Source organism: Anolis sagrei, chromosome 2 (assembly GCF_037176765.1).
Source record: "Anolis sagrei isolate rAnoSag1 chromosome 2, rAnoSag1.mat, whole genome shotgun sequence".
NCBI classification, from domain to species: domain Eukaryota; kingdom Metazoa; phylum Chordata; class Lepidosauria; order Squamata; family Dactyloidae; genus Anolis; species Anolis sagrei.
In genome coordinates this window covers 2705019-2725596 of record NC_090022.1, presented here as the reverse complement: position 1 = coordinate 2725596, position 20578 = coordinate 2705019, and the positions used below count along the sequence as shown (strand labels likewise).

The 20578-nt window shown below is 47.2% G+C and overlaps 2 protein-coding genes across 2 annotated transcripts in view; both read right to left on the bottom strand.

Annotated features, from left to right (window-relative positions):
* LOC137095993 (zinc finger protein ZFP2-like) overlaps positions 1-11854 on the bottom strand; it is a 146353-nt gene extending 134499 nt beyond the window's left edge. The window contains exon 1 of the mRNA XM_067463275.1: positions 11797-11854. The gene's annotated coding sequence lies outside the window, so the exon portion shown is untranslated. The remainder of the gene's footprint in view (positions 1-11796) is intronic.
* LOC132766248 (zinc finger protein 709-like) lies at positions 1988-11863 on the bottom strand. The gene is made up of 2 exons (XM_060760631.2): positions 11797-11863; positions 1988-5260 (listed from the first exon to the last, which is right to left on the bottom strand). Exon 2 carries the CDS (start codon positions 4972-4974, stop codon positions 3577-3579), a length of 1398 nt encoding a protein of 465 aa, XP_060616614.2. The 5' UTR covers positions 4975-5260; positions 11797-11863; the 3' UTR covers positions 1988-3576.
* Between the last annotated feature and the right edge of the window lie 8715 nt (positions 11864-20578).

The following is a 20578-nucleotide window of genomic DNA, read 5'->3' as shown; positions in this document are numbered from 1 at the left end:
TCTCCAAGAACTCTCAAAGATTATTGCCAATGTTTCCAAGATGACTTCCACTAGCTCCTTCAATACTCTTGGGTGTAGTTGATCTGGCCTTGGGGACTTGAACTCATTTAGAGTGGCCAGGTATTCCTGGACGACTTATTTCCCAATTTGGGGTTGGATGTCCTCTAATCCCTCATCCACTTCATCGTGCTGAGGTTAAAGATGACTTTCTTTTTGTAAGAAGAATCAATCATTGCATGCAGGGAGAACCACAATTACCGAATTGTTGGGTTACTGTCCCCCCACCAACTCCATCAGTTTTCAATGTTGCCCAGGTAGTGTACCAAGTTTGGTTCAATTCCATTGTTGGTGAAGTTCGGAATGCTCTTTGATGTGGGTGAACTACCAATCCCAAATGACATATTGAATATTTGTGCCAAGTTTGGTCCAGATCCGTAGTTCTTTGTGTTCACAATATTCTCCAGATGTAGATGAACTACAACTCCAAAACTCAAGGTCAATGCCCACCAAACCCTTCCAGTATTTTCTGTTGGTCATGGGAGTTCTATGTGCCAATATTGGTTCAATTCCATCGTTGATGGAGTTCAGAATGATATTTAATTGTAGGTGAACTATAACTTCCAGCAACTACAACTCCCAAATGACAAAATCAATTCCTCCCAACTCCACCAGTATTCAAATTCGGGCATACTCAATATTCGTGCCAACTTGGGTCCAGATCCATAGTTGTTTGGGTTCATAGTGCTCTCCAGATGTAGGTGAACTACAGCTATCCTAAATCACTGTCAATTCCTCTCAAACCCCTCCAGTATTTTCTGTTGGTCATGGGAGTTCTGTGTGCCAAGTTTGGTCCAGATCTGTCATTCATGGGGGTCTCAGTGGTCTGTGGAAATCCAAGCTGGTTGGGGTCACCACAACATGAGGAACTCTATTAAGGGGTTAGGGAATTAGAAAGATTGAGAATCACTGCTTTAGGTCTTCCTGTGGGGAAAGATTATGGGAGCTGGAGTCCAAAGAAATAACTTTGAACGAAATAATGTAGTAACACGGGACTCTTTATGACATTTTGGACATTGGGTTTATATATACGTGATCAAGCACTGGCTTCAGAAGTGACCAGTAAACGTTACAGTGGTGACGGATAATCAATACACATTTTCCTTGTTTCTTTCTAAATCCTTGTCTACAGAGATGAACACAAACTCATGAGATCCTACAAGGAAGAACGGAAGGACTTGTTTTGGAGAACAACTCCCAGGGTCCTCCAACCCTTTTGCCAGGCCTTTCTGCAGGGTTTGTGGGAGTTGAAGTCCAAGAGAGCCATTCCCTCTGATCTCTGGGGCAGTGATTCCCAAGCTGTATTCCTCCAGTATTTCTTGGACTTCAACACCCAGAAGCCTCAACCGCCTTGACCCAAGATCAGGGATTATGGGACATGAAGTCCCCAGGAAGAGGAAGGCCAGTGCTTGGGAAGGGAGGCTCCTGAGAAGGGGCAATACTTCCACGGCTGAACAGCTCTTACCATCACAAAATGCTTCCTAATGTTTGGTGGAAGCTTCTTTCTTGCTTTATATCTTAGTCTCCAGCGAAGCAGGAAAAACTTCCCCTTTTCTCCTCAATGGGACATCCTTCGAAATAGTGGCTTTCTTGTCCCCTCGGCCTTTCCCCCTTCCAAACTAAACATCCCCAGCTCCCTCAGCCATTCCCTATCGCCCTTCTCTGTAAACATTCCAGCATCTCAACATCTTGCTTGAATTGTGCAGCCCGGAACTGGAGGCAGGGTCATTCCAGGGGAGGTCTGATCCAAGTCTAGGAGAGAATGGGCTCAAACTTACCCGGATCTAGACCTCACGCTCCCATTGGGACAGCCTAGAACCACACTGGCTTTTTAAAGCTTATGTATCACACATTAAAAAAATATTTATTCAAAGACAAAAAAGAAAAACAAAACAAAGTATGTTTATACAAAATATAATTTTGGTACATTTTTTAAGGTACTACTTAACAAATATAAAGTGAACAAGGAAACACACCTTGCTCAATAAGAACAAAACTAACAGGCAGCAAACACTAGTCTACAAGCCTCTCTCTCACTATATGATTTTTATCTCTGTTTCCTTTAAATGGTGTTCTATACTTCATCAATTTAATTAATTTGTCCATCTCAACTGATGGAAGTGAATCTTCATCAGCCATTGTCACCATTCTTTGTCTTCCATTCTCGGCAGTGAGGGAGATGTGCTGTGTATCCTAATGCACCCTTTGCCAAAGGTGGGGATTAAACCGTCTCAAGTACAGAAAGGGGGTTCACTCTAAGCAGGGATAAGTACACACAAAGCAAGGATGAAGGTCTCGTGTTCCAGGGCTCTCCTGGTATAAAGCCTAAGGAACACAAAATATGCCAAAACCATATTTGCTTATAAGAAAACTAAAGTCTTGAGTCTGGATTTTTTTTGTTGTTGTTGTGTCAGAAGCGAAATGCGAACATACTATAAGTCGCTTCTGGTGTGAGGGAAGTGGACATCTATAAAGACACCCGGATGGGTTACCATCCTGCTGGGAGGCTTCTCTCATGTCTCTGCATGGGAAGCTAGGGCTGACAGACGGGAGCTCACTCCGTCTCGTGGATCTGAACCGCCAACCTTTAGGTCAGCAGTTCAGCTGGCACAAGGGTTTAACCCATTGCACCAGTCCGGCTAAAATAATACAATTGCATCAGCACAGTGGGAGTAACAATGAACACAAGTCAAGGCCAAGAGTCCAGTTAATGCAGACAAGTCGAGCACTGCAGATCCAGGTCAGGAGCAAGAAGAAACAATGGCCAAGGTTACACTCCAGTTGTCACAATAGAGTTGCTAAAATAACAATCCAGAAGTCAAGGGTACAGACCGAATTCAGAGTCCCAAAGCCAAACCAGAAAGTCAGGGATACAAAGTCCTGGTTCATAAATGAAACCAGAAGTCAGTCCAGAATTTAGAGTCAACTATTCAGGATTCAACAAAGTCCAGAAAAGGCTTACAGGTACATGGCTGGAGCCCCAAATTCTAACTGACGGACAGTAGAGCCAAGACATGAGACAAGAGTATGAAGATATGAAGTTATCTGCTACCAAGGTAAAGGTTTTTCCCTGACATAAAAGTCGTGTCTGACTCTGGGATTTGGTGCTCATCTCAATTTCTAAGCCAAAGAACCAGCGTAGTCTGTGGACAACTCAAAGGTCATGTGGCCAGCATGACTGCATGGAACACCGTTACAAAGAGCTATTCTGGTTTAGAATCCCTTTATCCAGAGATTTCAGCTGCTGCTCATTTCAGCAAACCTTCACAGATCATCGTAGAAGCCTGCGATGGACTTCCTTGTGGAGAAGGTAAGGTGAACCCCTTCGAAGTTTGCCGCAATACTGAGAAAAGTACCCCTCTGAGTGTCACCGGCTCCCAGTAGCCGTCAACCAAGGCCACACAAATAGAAGCTCTTAGCCCATTCCATGCATTTCTATGGCTTCTCCCCTATGTGGGTCCTTTGATAGAAATACAGATAGTTACTCTGACTGAACCTTTCTCCATGCTGTATGTCTTTCTATGGTTTCTCCCCAGTGTGGGTCCTTTGATGGGAACATAGACTGCCACTGCAACTAAAGCTTTCTCCACATTCCATGCAGTTATGTGGCCTCTCCCCGGTGTGGGTCCTTTGGTGGGTATGAAGACTCCCCCTGTGCCTGAAGCTCTTTCCACATTCCATGCATTTATATGGCTTCTCTCCTGTATGGGTCCTTTGATGGGAACGTAGACTGCCACTACGACTAAAGCTTTCTCCACATTCTATGCATTTGTATGGCTTCTCCGCTGTGTGAGTCCTTTGATGGGAATGGAAATTTCCACTCTGACTGAAGCTTTTTCCACATTCCATGCATTTATATGGCTTCTCTCCTGTGTGCTTCCTTTGATGGGAACGTAAACTGCCACTCCGACTGAAGCTTTCTCCACATTCCATGCAGTTAAATGGCTTCTCTCTTGTGTGTGTACTTTGATGGGAATGTAGACTGCCATTGTGACTGAAGCTTCCTCCACATTCCATGCATTTATATGGTTTCTCCCCTGTGTGGGTCCTTTGATGGACACGCAGACTGTAACTCTGACAGAAGCTCTTTCCACATTCCATGCATTTATATGGCTTCTCCCCTGTATGGGTCCTTACATGGTAACGCAGACTGTTACTGCGACTGAAGCTCTTTCCACATTCCATACATTTATATGGCTTCTCCCCTGTGTGGGTCCTTTGATGGCAACGTAGACTGCTACTCCAACTGAAGCTTTCTCCACATTCCATGCATTTATATGGCTTCTCCCCTGTGTGCTTCCTTTGATGGGAACGTAAACTGCCACTCCAATTGAAGCTTTCTCCACATTCCATGCATATATATGGCTTCACCCCGGTGTGTGTACTTTGATGGGAATGTAGACTGCCACTCTGACTGAAACTTTCTCCGCATTCCATGCATTTATATGGCTTCTCTCCTGTGTGGGTCCTTTGATGGGAATGTAGTTTGTCACTGCGACTGAAGCTCTTTCCACATTCCATACATTTATATGGCTTCTCTCCTGTGTGGGTCCTTTGATGGGAATGTAGTTTGTCACTGCGACTGAAGCTCTTTCCACATTCCATGCATTTATATGGCTTCTCCCCTGTGTGGGTCCTTACATGGGAATACAGACTGTTACTGCGACTGAAGCTCTTTCCACATTCCCTACATTTATATGGCTTCTCCCCTGTGTGGGTCCTTAGATGGGAGCGCAGTCCGTCACTGCGACTGAAGCTTTCTCCACATTCCATGCATTTATATGGCTTCTCCCCTGTGTGGGTCCGTTCATGTACAGTAAGAGAACTTTTGTTTTCAAATTGTTTTCCACATTCCATACACTGATGTAGCTTCTCTTCTGTGTCTGATATGGGATAGGGAGATAGGGAACTTGCCATTTTTTACATTCAAATATTATGCCAGATTTTCACAGATATAACTCCTGAACAGCACAGTTTCTGTATTGCTGTAGTCTTCTGCTAGCTTTCCCAAGCCTTTTTTCAGAACAATCTTATCCCCCCCGCTCCATGTTAATTGCACAGGTATGTATCTTGAAATATAATTTTCCACTACTTATTTTTTATTGCTGTCACTGCTGTGTATCTTGAAGTCACTTTGAACTGACAGCACTCCTCGAGCAAAGCTCTCATAAGGATTTCTTTGCAGAACTTGTTCAGAAGTTACCTGCCAGACAAGTGAGAGGAAAATCTCTTCAGGAGTTGAACAGAGAAAGATCTCATGGAACATGAAGAACAAGTCTAGTGCTGTAGCAAACTGAGGGAACAGGATGGTGCCTATTGCCTGGTGACAAATACTTTGAAATTTGCCCAACAATGATCAATCCCTCCTCAGGTATCAAGGGGACGGTGCCCAAAGATTCTGTGTGTGTGATTTCTTACACTGCAAGGTGTTCAGGGAGGGGCCTTTATAATTCTCAGCCAGGGGAGTCCTGGGCCTCTCTCAACTACAAACTCTAGAATCCTGCAGGAAAGACAGGATTTCCAAGGGGAAGCACGCTCTCCTCCTCCTTGGAAATTCAGACGCTAACTTTTCTGAGGCTGCAGGGATTCTTCCTCCGCATGGCTTTCTGGGCCTTCTCCTTTTGAGTCCACCCTCCCCTCCTTTCTTTGCAGGCCCCCCTGCCCTCCTCTTCCTGCCTCCCGAAGGCATTGACATCCTTCCCGCCCTTCCTTTGCTCATGAATGGAGAGCGGTGGATGTGTTGCCGCCACCCCAGGCTTCACATGTTACCTCCAGCTCCGCAGTGTGGTGTGTCCGTTTTGAAAAATGGGTTTCTTAAAAACATGAGCTTGTGTTCCCAAAACACAACTGTTTAGGTTTTACTATTTTAAACTTTTCTTATTAATGGTTCATGAGTTGTAATTTATTTTGAAAGGAAGGCCTGATAATGCCGACCTGGAGACTGGAATTGCATCAACCTCTGCACCAGGTGGGCTTTGAAGAGGAGGGCAGCACATCATGGGGAGACTGCACAAGAGAAGGCCCTCCTAGTTTCCATGGGTGCTCAAATTCATACAGATTTCATTTCCATGTAACATTGCTTTTATCTGCACCCTCTCTTTTTATATATCAATTTCTTTAAAAAAGGGGGGGGGTGAGGTAAAAAGGGGGAAGGAAGATAGGTGACCTCCGGTTTCAAAGAAAGCTAATCTGATACGCTTCACCCTCTAGACCTCTCTATATTTACTCTTTTGCCATATTACATTTCCTTTTCCAATCCTCAAACCAGAAATCTTTCCTCACGTCTTATGTTCCTTAACAATACTTTAAGAACTCATATAAATCGAAGAGGTGAGAGTGGGCATCCCTGCATAGCACCTTTTTGAATTTCACGTGGTTTGGTTAGGCTTCCATTCACAATCACTTATGTCGTCTGTCTAGTGAATTGGTTCCCAACCTCTTTTTGTCCAGAACCCATTTTGACCAGGAACCACTCTCCAACATTAGTACCATAAAGTTACAAATCTGTTTTTGGTCAACATTAGATTTGGTTTGGTTATTTGGGGTGCTGATTCAGGAAATTACATTGGAGAGAACACATCAGCTCTAGTTTCTGATACAGAATGTATTGCAATGTAATATAGCTGAGTCATGCACTGCTAATGGGCTTCTATTGGAAATGCTGAGTCATGCATTCACTGTATATAGGGAATCATTTGGGGAATGTGTTCTGGCCTAGTCCAGGTGATTGTGGATGACGCACTCCTGGGTTTGAGTTAAGTCAATGAGTTGGGAACCAATCGGTGATTGCTATGTGTAAATGAATTGTATATAAGGAAGTCATGTACAGTGTATATTTCTCTCCTTGTGCTGTGATGTTGTTCGTCGAAGGCTATATTTAATTAAAAGAACCTGTCTGCTAAGACAAGATATAACTGTATGCTGTGGTAAGTTTGTAATATCATCTAGACTGGGGGAAAGACAATGGTAAAACTGACAATGGCCGGGCATGTGCTCAAGTGTCTGTAAAAGGTTCCAGAGTGACTGCAGACTGTGGGAGCAGTTGACTGAAAATACTGTGCAGGAAGAAGCTACTGGAAAGCGCTGAAGTTGTGCAACTGATCTGCTGCTGAATTGTGAAGTTAATCTCAACAAGAACATATGCCACCCAGTAGTCGCCATCTGCTTGTCACAAGGAACATAATATGCAGATGAGTTGTGTGAATGTGTGAATGGAATTTAATGAAATAATGAATGAAGGTTTTAATGATTTTGGAGACAACATTAAAAAGATTAAGGCCCGCAACGACTACATCATTAATTACCTGTGTGCTGGATTGTAATTAAGAACTGCTAATGAGAACTGAAAAAGAAAACTGTGATAAGAACTGTGACTTTTTGAGATTTTGTTTACAATGTTAAGAAGGAAATCAACACAAGGCTAACACCAATCATGAAGAGTCAACATCTGATCAGGAAACTAAGATGGCGTCAACATATTCCAAGATGGAATATAGAACATATGCCATCAAGAAGTCGCCATCCACTCGCCCACAGAAAGCCATACTTAATAATCTAGAGCTGATGTGGTCCATCCAATGTAATTTTTTGAATCAGCACCCTAAATTTATTATTATTATTATTATTATTATCTTTATTTGTACCCCGCTAGCATCTCCCAAAGGACTCGATGCGGCTTACAAAGGCCAAGGCCTCAAAACACAACATAACAATACAAAAGCAAATTAAAAACAATTAAAGCAATATTAAACAACAAACAATAAACAATACATCAAGACACTATAAAACTGGGCCAGGCCAGAGTAATGGGTACAGGATTAAAAGTGCTGATGTGACAAGTGATATGTAAGGATTATAGGATAAGTGCAGTGTGCAGTGTGCGGCAATCTTAATTCTAATAAAGTGCTTTTGGGACTTGTTATTGGAGATTCCTATTCTGGAAAGGCACATCGGAACAGCCAGGTCTTCAAGTTCTTTCTAAAGACTGCCAACGTAGGAGCCTATCTAAGATCTTTTGGGAGGGTGTTCCAGAGTCGGGGGGCCACCACAGAAAAGGCCCTGTCTCGCACCCCCACCAAACGTGCCTGCGATGCAGGCGGAATCACGAGCAGGGCCTCTCCGGATGAACGAAGTGAGCGCGTGGGTTCATAAACGGAGATGCGGTCACACAGGTAGGATGGTCCCAAACCGTTTAGGGCTTTGTAGGTAAGCACCTGCACCTTAAATTGGGCTCGGAAAATAAACGGCAACCAGTGGAGCTCCTTAAACAGGAGGGTTGACCTCTCTCTGTAAGGAGCACCAGTTCAACATCCTAGCTGCTGCCCGTTGGACCAGTTGGAATTTCCGAGCCGTTTTCAAGGGCAGCCCCACGTAGAGCGCATTACAGTAGTCCAATCTAAATAACCCCAGGAACTGGCCCAAACACCAAGACACCAAGAAAAAAGGTTTTTGCTTGGTCTGTGTGATTATCCGTGGATTTTGTTAACGCTCATTTTTTTAAAAAGGAGAGGAGACAAGGTTAAAAAAACAAAAAGCAGAGTGCGAGACCCAAGAAACTGTCCCTATCGGCAATAATAATAATAATAATAATAATAATAATAATAATAATTACAACAACAACTTTGGAGGACTAAACAGGGTCTTACAAAGGGCTGCTTTCCTGTTACAACTCTTGTGTTTGGCAATGGGAGCTAATCATCATCATCATCATCATCATCATAATTCTAATAGTCACTTTGGGGGACTCTCCTTCTCTCTCTCCTCAAATGGCGCCAGGGAAGCCACGAGAGGGCAAGGGCAATGGTGCCGGCCTTCTCCCTTCCTTCCTTCCTTCCTTCCTTCCTTCCTTCCTTCCTTCCTTCCTTCCTTCCTTCCTTCCCTCCCTCCCTCCCTCCCTCCCTCCCTCCCTCTCTGTCTTTCACTCTCTCTCGAACAGAAGCACACACCACCGGCCACAGACCTTATTCTAGGCCTTGTGCCCATGGGTTGGGAACCACTGGTTTGAAGCAAGTGTGAATGTTGCAATTAGCAAGCTTGAATAGCACTGAGTAGCTATGAAGCTGCAAAATCAACACCCCACCTAAGAACATAAACAATTGAACGATTCAGATCTTGAATACTTTAAAAGTTACAGCAACCTGAAATACTTGGGAGCCTGGAATTACATCAAGATCTGCACTGGTGGGCGTTGAAGGGGAGGGCATGACATAATGGGGGAGATCTCAGAAGAGAAGGCCTCCTTCCTCAACCTCACGCAGAGCATGGCTCTCTTGGGCTGGGGCTGAGGAAAGTGCACCTAACGAGGGAGAAGCTTTTGCACAGGAGACCTCCAAATATTCCTAACTGACACCATGCAGACACCATGGCACTCATCAACCAGAGGTTCCCAGAAGACATCACGGCTCCGTTTCACCATTGCCTCACCACCAGCTACTTTCAATGGGACAATGAATTCTACGAACAGAAAGATGGAGTAGCCATGGGGAGCCCTCTCAGCCCGGTCATAGCTAACGTCTACATGGAACACTTTGAAAAACAAGCTCTTGAAACAGCAACCAAAAAGCCCACGATATGGTTCAGATATGTGGATGACACCTTCACTATTTGGAGCCATGGAGAAGAAGAACTCAACAGGTTTCTGGACCATCTTAACAGCATCCACCCAAACATCCACAGTTCACATGGAAAAAGAAAAGGAAGGAAGACTGCCTTTTCTAGATGTCCTAGTCATCCGCAAACCAGATAAACAATTGGGTCACACCGTCTACAGAAAACCCACACACAGAGATAGATATCTACATAAAAACTCCAACCATCACCAAAGTCAAAAAAGAAGCCCCATTAAAGCCTTGGCAGACTGTGCAAAAAGAATCTGCGAAGCCCACCTTCTCCTCCAAGATGAACTGAACCACCTCAACTGGGCTCTCCAGGCCAAGGGAGACTCCACCTCAGACATCAGAAGAGCTGCAAGACCAAGAAGAAGCCACGAGAGTAAAGACGAAGATCCACCCAGAGGAAAAGTGTTCCTGCCAGACATCAAGGGAACCACTGACCGCATAGGGAAGCTGATGAGGAAACACAACAAACAAACAATCTACAGACCTACTAAGAAAATCCAGCAAATGCTACGTTCTGCAAAGGACAAGAGGGATCCTCTCACCTCTGCAGGAGTCTACCGTATACCATGCAGCTGTGGACAAGTCTACATAGGGACCACCAAACGCAGCATTGCCCAAACATGAATCAAGGAACATGAAAGGCACTGCAGACTACTTCAACCAGAGAAGTCAGCCATAGCAGAGCACCTGATGAACCAGCCTGGACACAGCATTTTATTTGAGAACACAGAAATGCTGGACCACTCTCACAACCACCATGTCAGACCACACAGAGAAGACATTAAAATACACAAACATGTGGACAATTTCAACAGAAAGGAGGAGACCATGAAAATGAACAAGATCTGGCCAGCAGTATTAAAAAATTCTAAAATTGCAACAGCAAAAACAGCAGAGAGGAAACAGGTAGGGACATCTAATTACCTTTCAAGAAGAGTTTGCTCCAGCACAGTCAGCCCATTGTATGCTAATCAAGGTGGTCAGTTGAAATATTCACACCTAGCCCAACTGACAAAAGTCCTCTGTCTCATCCTGGTCATTCCAGATATATAAACCCCTTTCCCAGTTCCAACAGACCTCACCTCTGAGGATGCTTGCCATAGATGCAGGCGAAACGTCAGGAGAAATGCCTATAGAATATGGCCATATAGCCCAAAAAAACCCCACAAGAACTTATTCCTAACTGCTCACAGACCTTATTCCTGTGGCTTTTGGGGAGGTGGAAGATGCAGGGGACACGCTCAGGATTCTGAATAAAAACAAGGAAGAATCACAGCATGTAGCCAGACCTCCGTATCCATGCGTTTCCATGAGATGCATTGCATTCCCATACATTTCATTATTTCAGTTTAAATAAGTAAAGGTAAAGGCAGGAAGGAAGCAGGCTTCCTTTCTGCTGCTGTGCTGGTACAGCTGTACCAGAAGCTCCCACTTTATTTGCTTTGTATTAAATGTTTGCTTGCAGCCCTAGGCTTGGGATTCTGCAGCACGGTGGCTTCCTGTTAAAGTTTGCAGTCATAGGGCAGGCCACCTGTTCATCATCATTAGGTTCTTTAGTCCCGCCCCCTTTTGGGTTCTGAGAAGGGAAGGGAGCCATTTTTTAGTCAGTCTCTGAAAGAATAGCTAATATACAGGATGTGTCCAGGTCTCCTGTGCAAAAGCTTCAACCCTTAAGACTTCCCGGGGGAGAACAGTCTTAAGAGCATCTAAAGATTCCCAAAGGTTCCCAGGGAAACAGCCTTACAGCCTTGAGGCATTTCGGAGGGAATAACAGCTTTGAACATCAAGAACTCCAGCTAAGTGTCTACAGACCTACTGGTAGGTCCACTCGGTTTTGAGACACAGTTCAGCCCGGTAGTGGATCCACATCAGTTAGGTTTAGGTTCACAGTTAGCCTGGGAGGAGCTAGAAAGGGATTTTCCTTTGAAGTAAAGCAAAGAAACAGTCCTTCCTTTCCTCCCCTAGAGTTTGGATGAGCTTGGATTGTGTTTCCCTGACTGGCATAAGGCGGTGGGGCTGGGTGGCCCTTGGGGTCCCTCCCAACTCTCTGGCTTCTGGGATTGCTCATGTCTCAGTCCTAGGCCAAGGCCTCCTCCTCCTCCTCCTCCTCCCTCGGCCTCACCTTTCTGCAGCTGCTGGTCCTTCTCCACTTCGGCCTGGAGCTTCTTCTGCAGGGTCTCTGCCTTTCCCGCCCTGGAGCCTCTCGCCTTTCCGCAGGACGGCCTTCTCTGCTGAGGGAAGGAGCCGGGTTGTGGGTCTGGGAAAGGGAAAAGCAGTCAACAAAGGCACAGCAGCAACAACCACAGTTCAGCAGATCAGGAGCTTCTGATTCTTCCGCAATTCAGGGCGCAGAGCCAGTCTTTGAAAAGTTACACAAGACTAGATTCAAAGAGCTACATAAGTAGACAGGAAAGTTAACAAAACCTGGCCATCTAAGTAAGGGCAGACATCTTGCCTCTCTCCATGCTCACAGGAGAGGAATGTGGAGGATTCAGGGGCTGGCCATGTGCTCAGAAAAAGGTGTGTCCCTGGGAGGTATCCGTCTAACATGGAAAATAAAGGAGGGGGATAGGCTTCAATCAAAGCAAAAAGGCCTTTCTTAGCCTGCCCTGCAAGGGTGGTGGGTCCCACATTGTGGCTCTTGGCGTTGGGGAACTGAGGGTTGGTTCTTATTATTAGCAAGTGAATGATCAGAGAGGACATTCTGGAGGTCAGTTTCCCACAGGAACAAGACACACGAGGGGCAGCAGATCCAAAGCACCAACTGGGAAACAGGCCCCAAAGGAAAGAAGAAAGGAAAGAAGGGAGGAAGCAAGGGTTGGAAAGAAGGGAGGGAGGGAAGGAAGAAGGAAATAAAGAAAGGGAGGGAGGGAGGAAGAGGAAAAGGGAGGTGCCAATGACACAGATAGAGCATGCCTCACTCCCACGGCACCTGGCATCCCTAAAGCACACATCTGAAGGAAAGGAGCACGTTTCAAAACATAACGTGTGATGGCCCCCATTCAAGTGCCCTGATTTTCATTGACACACACACCTATCCATCTTTATACTTGTTTGTATGAAAGGAAGAAGGAGGGAGTGGAGGAAGGAAGGAAGAGCGGAAGGAAAGGAGGGAGGTGCCAATGACACTCCCAGAGCAGCTGGCACTCCTAAAGTGCACATTTCAAAACATAGCATGTGACCAGCTCCACCCAAGTGCCTGATTTTCCTTGACACACACACACCTACCTACCGCTATCTTATGCATATATGTACGTATCTGTGTTTGTGAGTGATGGATTCCCTCTTCCAGAGCCCACGGTGACCCCCACTGGTGACGGGCCTGGACTCAGCCTGGCACATGGACCCTTTGGGAATCCCTTTGCGCCCAGGTGGGATTGGGGGTGGGCCTGGGAGTGTGTGTCTGAGCACATGGCACGCCCCGGAGTCCTCCACATTCTTCTTCTCCTGTGAGCATGGAGAGAGACAAGATGTCTGCAGTTACTTAGGTAGCCACGTTCTGTTAACATTCCTGTCTAATTATGTAGCTCTTTGAATAAAGTCTTGTGTAACTTCTCAAAAACTCTGGGTTCTGCATGTGCCAGGCTGGATCCACATCCATGGCTGACGGACCTTGCAGTGGCCAAAAGGGTCCTGAGGGTGAAGGCACTGCAGCTCCCATCCTCCAGGCCCAACCTCCAACCCCGCCTGGGTGCAAAGAGGGTCCCGAGGGGAAGTCCGTATGCCAAGCTGGGTCCAGGTCCATCACCAGTGGGGTCTTCCAGAAAGAGGGAGCCAACCGGGAATCCCTTGAGCACAAACACACATATAAGCAGACAAACAGATAGATAGATGGATAATTGGATGTGTATGTCAAGAAAACTCAGGGCACTTTGATGGGGCTGGTCACACGCAATGTCTTGAGATCCCTTCCACGCTCCATCTCCCTGTTGTGCCACCTCTACAAAGTTCTGGAGAGACTTATTTTGCATAGAATTACAGAAAAAATAGACCCATGTTTGATCCCACAGCAAGCTGGCTTCAGGAAAGGCAAAAGCTGCACATTGCAAGTGCGGAACCTGACTCAGCACATAGAAGATGGCTTTGAAAGGCAGCAGATCACAGGAGCTGTCTTCATACATCTGTCAGCAGCCTATGCTACTGTGAACCACCGCTGCCTCCTCCTGAGAAAAATGTATAATATCGCAAAGGACGACCACCTCACCCGCCTCATAGGAAACCTGCTACAAAACAGGAGCTTCTTTGTTGTGTTCCAGGGCCAGAGAAGCAGATGGCGGAAACAGAAGAACGGCCTGCCTCAGGGGAGCTTACTTTCTCCATCCATGTTCAACATCTACACAAATGACCAGCCACTGCCAGAAGGGACAGAGAGTTTCATCTATGCTGATGATCGAGCCATTACCGCTCAAGCAGGGAGCTTTGAGATGGTAGAACAGAAGCTCTCCGAAGCTCCAGGTGCTCTTACTGCCTATTACAGGGAAAATCAGCTGATCCCCAACCCATCTAAAACAGACATGTGCCTTTCACCTTAAGAACAAACAAGCATCCCAAGCTCTGGGAAGGAATTCCACTGAAGCATTGCAGCACACCCAAATACCCAGGAGTCACTCTGGACTGTGCTCAGACCTACAAGAAGCACTGCCTGAACATCAAGCAAAAAGTGGGCAGTAGAAACAATATCATATGAAAGTTGACTGGCACAACTTGGGGATCACAACCAGACACAGTGAAGACATCTGCCCTTGCGATATGCTCCTGCTGCTGAGTATGCATGCCCAGTGTGGAATACATCTCACCACACTAAAATAGTAGATGTGGCTCTTAGTGAGACATGCCGCATCATCACGGGGTGTCTGCGCCCTACATCACTGGAGAAATTACACTGTCTAGCTGGTATTGCACCACCTGACATCGCCGGGAAGTCGCAGCCAATAGTGAAAGGACCAAGGCAGAGACATCTCCATCCCATCCCTTGTTTGGGTACCAGCCAGCATGCCGACGACTTAAATCAAGAAATAGTTTTCTAAGATCTACAGAGATACTCACTGGAACACCCCAGCAAGCAAGAGTCCAAAATTAGCAGGCTCAAACCCAGAACCTCAATCAATAGCTGATACCAAATGAGAGACTCCCCCCTGGGCGACTGGAAGGCGCTGAACTCTGTGCTCTGGCACCACGAGATGCAGAGCCAACCTTAAGAAACGGGGGCCACAAAGTGGAATCCTCAACATGCGAGTGTGGAGAAGAGCAAACCACTGACCACCTGCTGCAATGCAACCTGAGCCCTGCCACATGATGCACCATGGAGGACCTCCTTGCGGCAACACCAGAGGCATTCCAAGGGGACAGATACGGGTCAAAGGACATTCAACAGATTACCAAGCTTGCAAAAGTTGTGTTTTTTAAAAATCTGTTTGTTCTGTTCTGTTAGAAATGTAATACAATGGTCTGGTTGCCCTTGACACGATAAATAATACGAATAAATAAATAAACCCACAGGCAACAAGGGGAGAGTTGGAAGGAAGGGGCCGAGGAAGGCGATGAAGGGAGCGGCCTTCCTCTGGCGCCCTTCGGGGGCCCTTCCCGAGGGGAGCCTCATAGAATCAAAGAGTTGGGAGAGACCTCATGGGCCATCCAGTCCAACCCTATTCTGCCAAGAAGCAGTAATATTGCATTCAAATCACCCCTGACAGATGGCCATCCAGCCTCTGTTTAAAAGCTTCCAAAGAAGGAGCCTCCACCACACTCCGGGGCAGAGAGTTCCACTGCTGAACGGCTCTCACAGTCAGGAAGTTCTTCCTCATGTTCAGATGGAATCTCCTCTCTTGTAGTTTGAAGCCATTGTTCCATTGCGTCCTAGTCTCCAGGGAAGCTCCCTCCTCCCTGTGGCTTCCTCTCACATATTTATACATGGCTATCATATCTTCTCTCAGCCTTCTCTTCTTCAGGCTAAACATGCCCAGCTCCTTTAGCCGCTCCTCATAGGGCCTCCCTCCACTCCACTCCCTTGGAGGCAAACCGGGACGGATTCACGGGCTGAGCCCGACTCCTGAGCACAGGCCTCCCTCTCTTGGGCCTACCTCCTCCTCCTCCTGAGGGAATCCCAGGAAGGAAGCCCGTCCACGAGCAGGCCGCCGAGGATTCTCCGAAGGGTCTCCTGCTCCTTTCTCCTTCCCTCACACACACACTCGCGATGCCATTCTCCCCTCACCTTCCACTCACACACTGATCCCGGGAAGCGTGGCTGCCTCTCCCTCGGCTAGGCCCAACCGGAAGAAGCGCCGCTCTCACTTCCGCCCGCGGAGGCCTCCCCCCTTCCCTCGGTCTCCAATGGCCTGGCTGTGACGTCACCCCGGAGGCCTACTTCCGCCCGGCGCTGTCATGGCGGGAGGAGGAGGCGTCAGCCCAAAGAGGGGCGGGGCTTGGCCTTAAAGGAGCCGCGCTGCAGGAAGGAGGCTGGGAGGCAGAGCTAGGCTGCAGCTCCTCCCGAAGGGGCCTGGCCTCTCCTTCCTGGCCCAGCCTGGGGAGGGCGGGAGGGAAGAGGGGGGGAGGACACGCCTGCCAAGGGAGGGAGAGGCAGGTTGGGCAGAAGCACTCTCTCCTGACATTCCCCCTCCATCTCTCTCTGGCTGAAGGCATCCTCAGAGGTTGCTGGCCGTGCTGGGGGGCGGCGGGGAGGACCAAGGGGAGGGCCAGGACCAGACAGGATGTGTTGGGACCTCTCTCTCTCTCTCTCTCTCTCTGGGGGGCCAATGGTTCAGGAGCTCTCACAGGCACAAAAGGCATCCCTGGATTGTTGCTGTGAATGGTTTACTGCAGTGTGAAAATGAAGGAAGTCTGCCTTTTCTAGATGTCCTAGTCATCCGCAAACCAGATCAACAATTGAGTCACACCGTCTACAGAAAACCCACACACACAGATAGATATCTACATAAAAACTCCAACCATCACCCAAGTCAAAAAAGAAGCACAATCAAAGCCTTGGCAGACCGTGCAAATAGATAGATAAATAGATCAAAAGAGAGATGCTTTTGAGCTGTGGTGTTATAGGAAAGTGCTGAGAGTGCCTTGGACTGCGAGAAGATCCACCCAGTCCATCCTCCAGGAAAGAAAGCCCAACTGCTCACCGGAGGGAAGGAGACTAGAGACAAAGTGGAAGTCCTTTGGCCACATCATGAGGAGACAGCCAAGAAGAGAAGACAATCATGCTGGGGAAAGTGGAAGGCAAAAGGAAGAGGGGCCGACCAAGGGCAAGATGGATGGATGGCATCCTTAAAGTGACTGGACTGACCTTGAAGGAGCTGGGGTGGTGACGGCCGACAGGGAGCTCTGGCGTGGGCTGGTCCATGAGGTCACGAAGAGTCGGAGACGACTGAATGAATGAACAACAACAACAGACTGTGCAAAGAGAATCTGCGAACCCCACCTCCTCCAAGATGAACTGAACCCCCTCAACTGGGCTCTCCAGGCCAATGGAGACTCCACCTCAGACATCAGAAGAGCTGCAAGACAACCGAGAACAAGCCACGAGAGTCAAGATGAAGATCCACTCAGAGGGAAAGTGTTCCTGCCAGACATCAAGGGAACCACTGACCGCAGAGGGAAGCTGATGAGGAAACACAACATACAAACCACCTACAGACCCACCAAGAAAATCCAGCAAATGCTCCGTTCAGCAAAGGACAAGAGGGATCCTCTCACCTCTGCAGGAGTCTACCGTGTACCATGCAGCTGTGGACAAGTCTACAGAGGGACCACCAAACGCAGCATTGCCCAGACACGCATCAAGGAACATGAAAGGCACTGCAGACTCCTTCAACCAGAGAAGTCAGCCATAGCAGAGCACCTGATGAACCAGCCTGGACACAGCATATTATTTGAGAACACAGAAATGCTGGACCACACCAACAACCACCATGCCAGACTACACAGAGAAGCCGTTGAAATCCACAAGAAGCATGTGGACAATTTCAACAGAAAAGAAGAGACCATGAAAATGAACAAAATCTGGCTACCAGTATTAAAAAACTCTAAAATTACAACAGCAAAACAGCAGAGAGGAAACAACCAGGCACATCTTAACACCTCTCAATAAAAGATTTTCCCAGGCTCAGCCAGGCCTTCAAATGCTAATGAAGGTGGTCAGTTGAAACATTCACACCTAGCTCCAGCAGAGAAGAGCTCTTTGCCCCACCCCAGTCATTCCACAGATATAAAAACCCATTTTCCTAATTCCAACAGACCTCACTACCTCTGAGGATGCTTGCCATAGATGCAGGCGAAACATACGGAGAAATGCCTCTAGGACATGGCCCTATAGCCCGAAAAAACCCAAAAGAACTTGGTTTACTGCAGTGTTTCTCAACCTGGGGGTCGGGACCCCTGGGGGGTCGCAAAAGGGGTGTCAGAGGGGTCGCCAAAGATCATCAGAAAACACAGTATTTTCTGTTGGTCATGGGGGTCTCTGTGTGGGAGGTTTGACCCAATTCTATCATTGGTGGAGTTCAGAACGCTCCTTGATTGTAGGTGAACTATAAATCCCAGCAAGTACAACTCCCAAATGTCAAAGTCTATTTTCCCCAAACCCCATCAGTGTTCACATTTGGGCATATTGGGTATCCGTGCCAAGTTTGATCCAGATCCATCATTGTTTGAGCCCACAGTGCTCTCTGGATGTAGGCGAACTACAACTCCCAAACTCAAGGTCAATGCCCATCAAACCCTTCCAGTATTTTCTGTTGGTCATGGGGGTTCTGTGTGGGAAGTTTGGCCCAATTCTATCATTGGCGGGATTCAGAACGCTCCTTGATTGTAGGTGAACTATAAATCCCAGTATCCACAACTCCCAAACTCAAGGTCAATGCCCACCAAACCCTTCCAGTATTTTCTGTTGGTCATGGGAGTTCTCTGTGCCAACTTTGGTTCAATTCCATTGTTGGTGGCGTTCAGAATGCTCTTTGTTTACATGTTAACTATAAATCCCAGCAACTACAACTCCCAAATGACAAAATCAATCCCCCTGCCAACCCCACCAGTATTCAAATTAGGGCATACCGGGTATTTGTGCCAAATTTGCTCCAGTGAATAAAAATACATCCTGCAGATCATTATTTACATGGTGATTCGTAATGTTAGGGTTATGGTTGGGGGTCACCACAACATGAGGAGCTGTATTAAGGGGTCGCGGCATTAGGAAGGTTGAGAACCACTGGTTTACTGGCCAAGTTCCAGAAGCATTCTCTCCTGACATTTTCCCTGCATCTATCTCTGGCTGAAGGCATCCTCAGAGGTTGGGAGGGAGGCTTGTTGCAAACTGGGCGAGTAGAGTTCACATACATCCCTGTGGAGTGATGCCCAGGGTGGGAGAGAGGAAGAACTCCTGTGTGTTGGAGGCAAGCGCGAATGTTTCCATTTATCACCTTCAATATTTATTTATTATTTCTTTTGAACATTTCTACCCCGCCCTTCTCAACCCCTTGGGGGGGGAACTCAGGGCAGCTTCCAATTGGCAATAATTCAATGCCGCATCATAAAATACAGAATAACAAATATAACAATTAAACATGAACATTAATAAATAAAGATTATAACAGTATACTTAAACTCTGATTAGCTCTTGCCCGTCTGGTGGCTGTTTAGCTAGCCATCTACTAATGGTTACTCCACTTACCTTATCCAAATCCTCTTCCACGCCATAGTCAAACATTATCAATTGTCCTTTAACCCGATTGCCCGAAGGCCTGGCCCCACAGCCACGTTTTAACCTTTTTTCTAAAGGTGAGGAGGGATACTACAGGGAATACCATGGCTTTGACTGTGCGGATCTTTGTTGCCAGACATCACACTGGCAACAAAGATCCATTGCCTAGTCAAAGCCATGGTCTTCCCTGTAGTCACCTACGGATGTGAGAGCTGGACCTGAGGGAAGGCTGAGCGAAGGAAGAGAGATGCTTTTAAGCTGTGGTGCTGGAGGAAAGTTCTGAGAGTGCCTTGGACTGCGAGAAGATCCAACCAGTCCATCCTCCAGGAAAGAAAGCCCGGCTGCTCATTGGAGGGAAGGAGGCTAGAGGGAAAGTTGAAGTACTTTGGCCACATCATGAGGAGACAGCAAAGCCTAGAGAAGGGAATGATGCTGGGGAAAGTGGAAGGCAAAAGGAAGAGGGGCCGACCAAGGGCAAGATGGATGGATGGCATCCTTGAAGTGACTGGACTGACCTTGAAGGAGACCCTGGGGGTGGTGACGGCCGACAGGGAGCTGTGGCGTGGGCTGGTCCATGAGGTCACGAAGAGTCGGAGGCGACTGAACGAATGAACAACAACAACGAGGAGGGATGACGATGACCTAATTTCCCCGGGGAGCAAATTCCACAAGCGGGGGCCACCACCAAGAAGGCCCCGTCCCTCATCCCTGCCAAGCATGTTTGAGACTAAGGCAGGGTGAGAGCAGGGCCTCCCGAGATGATCTTAAGCTTCGAGGCGGGACGTAGAAGGAGATACATATGGACAGGTACGCTGGACCGGAGCCGTATAGGGTTTTATAAGTCATTACAACTTAATGGCCTTGCAGGTCCAAAGCCTGGATGCTTCCTGCCTGACTTCCCACAGATATATCAACCCCACTTGCCTGCTTTCCCACAGGCCTCACCCCTCTGAGGATGCCTGCCATAGAGAGGTGTGGGCGGGAATGCTTCTGGAACATGGCCACGCAGCCTGGAAGACTCACAGCGACCCAGTGATTCCGTCCCTGAAAGCCTATCTATCTATCTATCTATCTATCTATCTATCTATCTATTTATTTACAGTATTTATATACCACTTTTCTCTCCTCTTGGGGGGACTCAAAGCCAATGACACCAAAATGCTGAATATTGATGGTTGTTAGTGTGAAAACTCGGTGAATGCCA

Bases quoted from the DNA above. Each gene is read 5' to 3' on its own strand.
- LOC132766248 (XM_060760631.2), bottom strand. From the start codon at position 4,974: ATGGCAAGTTCCCTATCTCCCTATCCCATATCAGACACAGAAGAGAAG.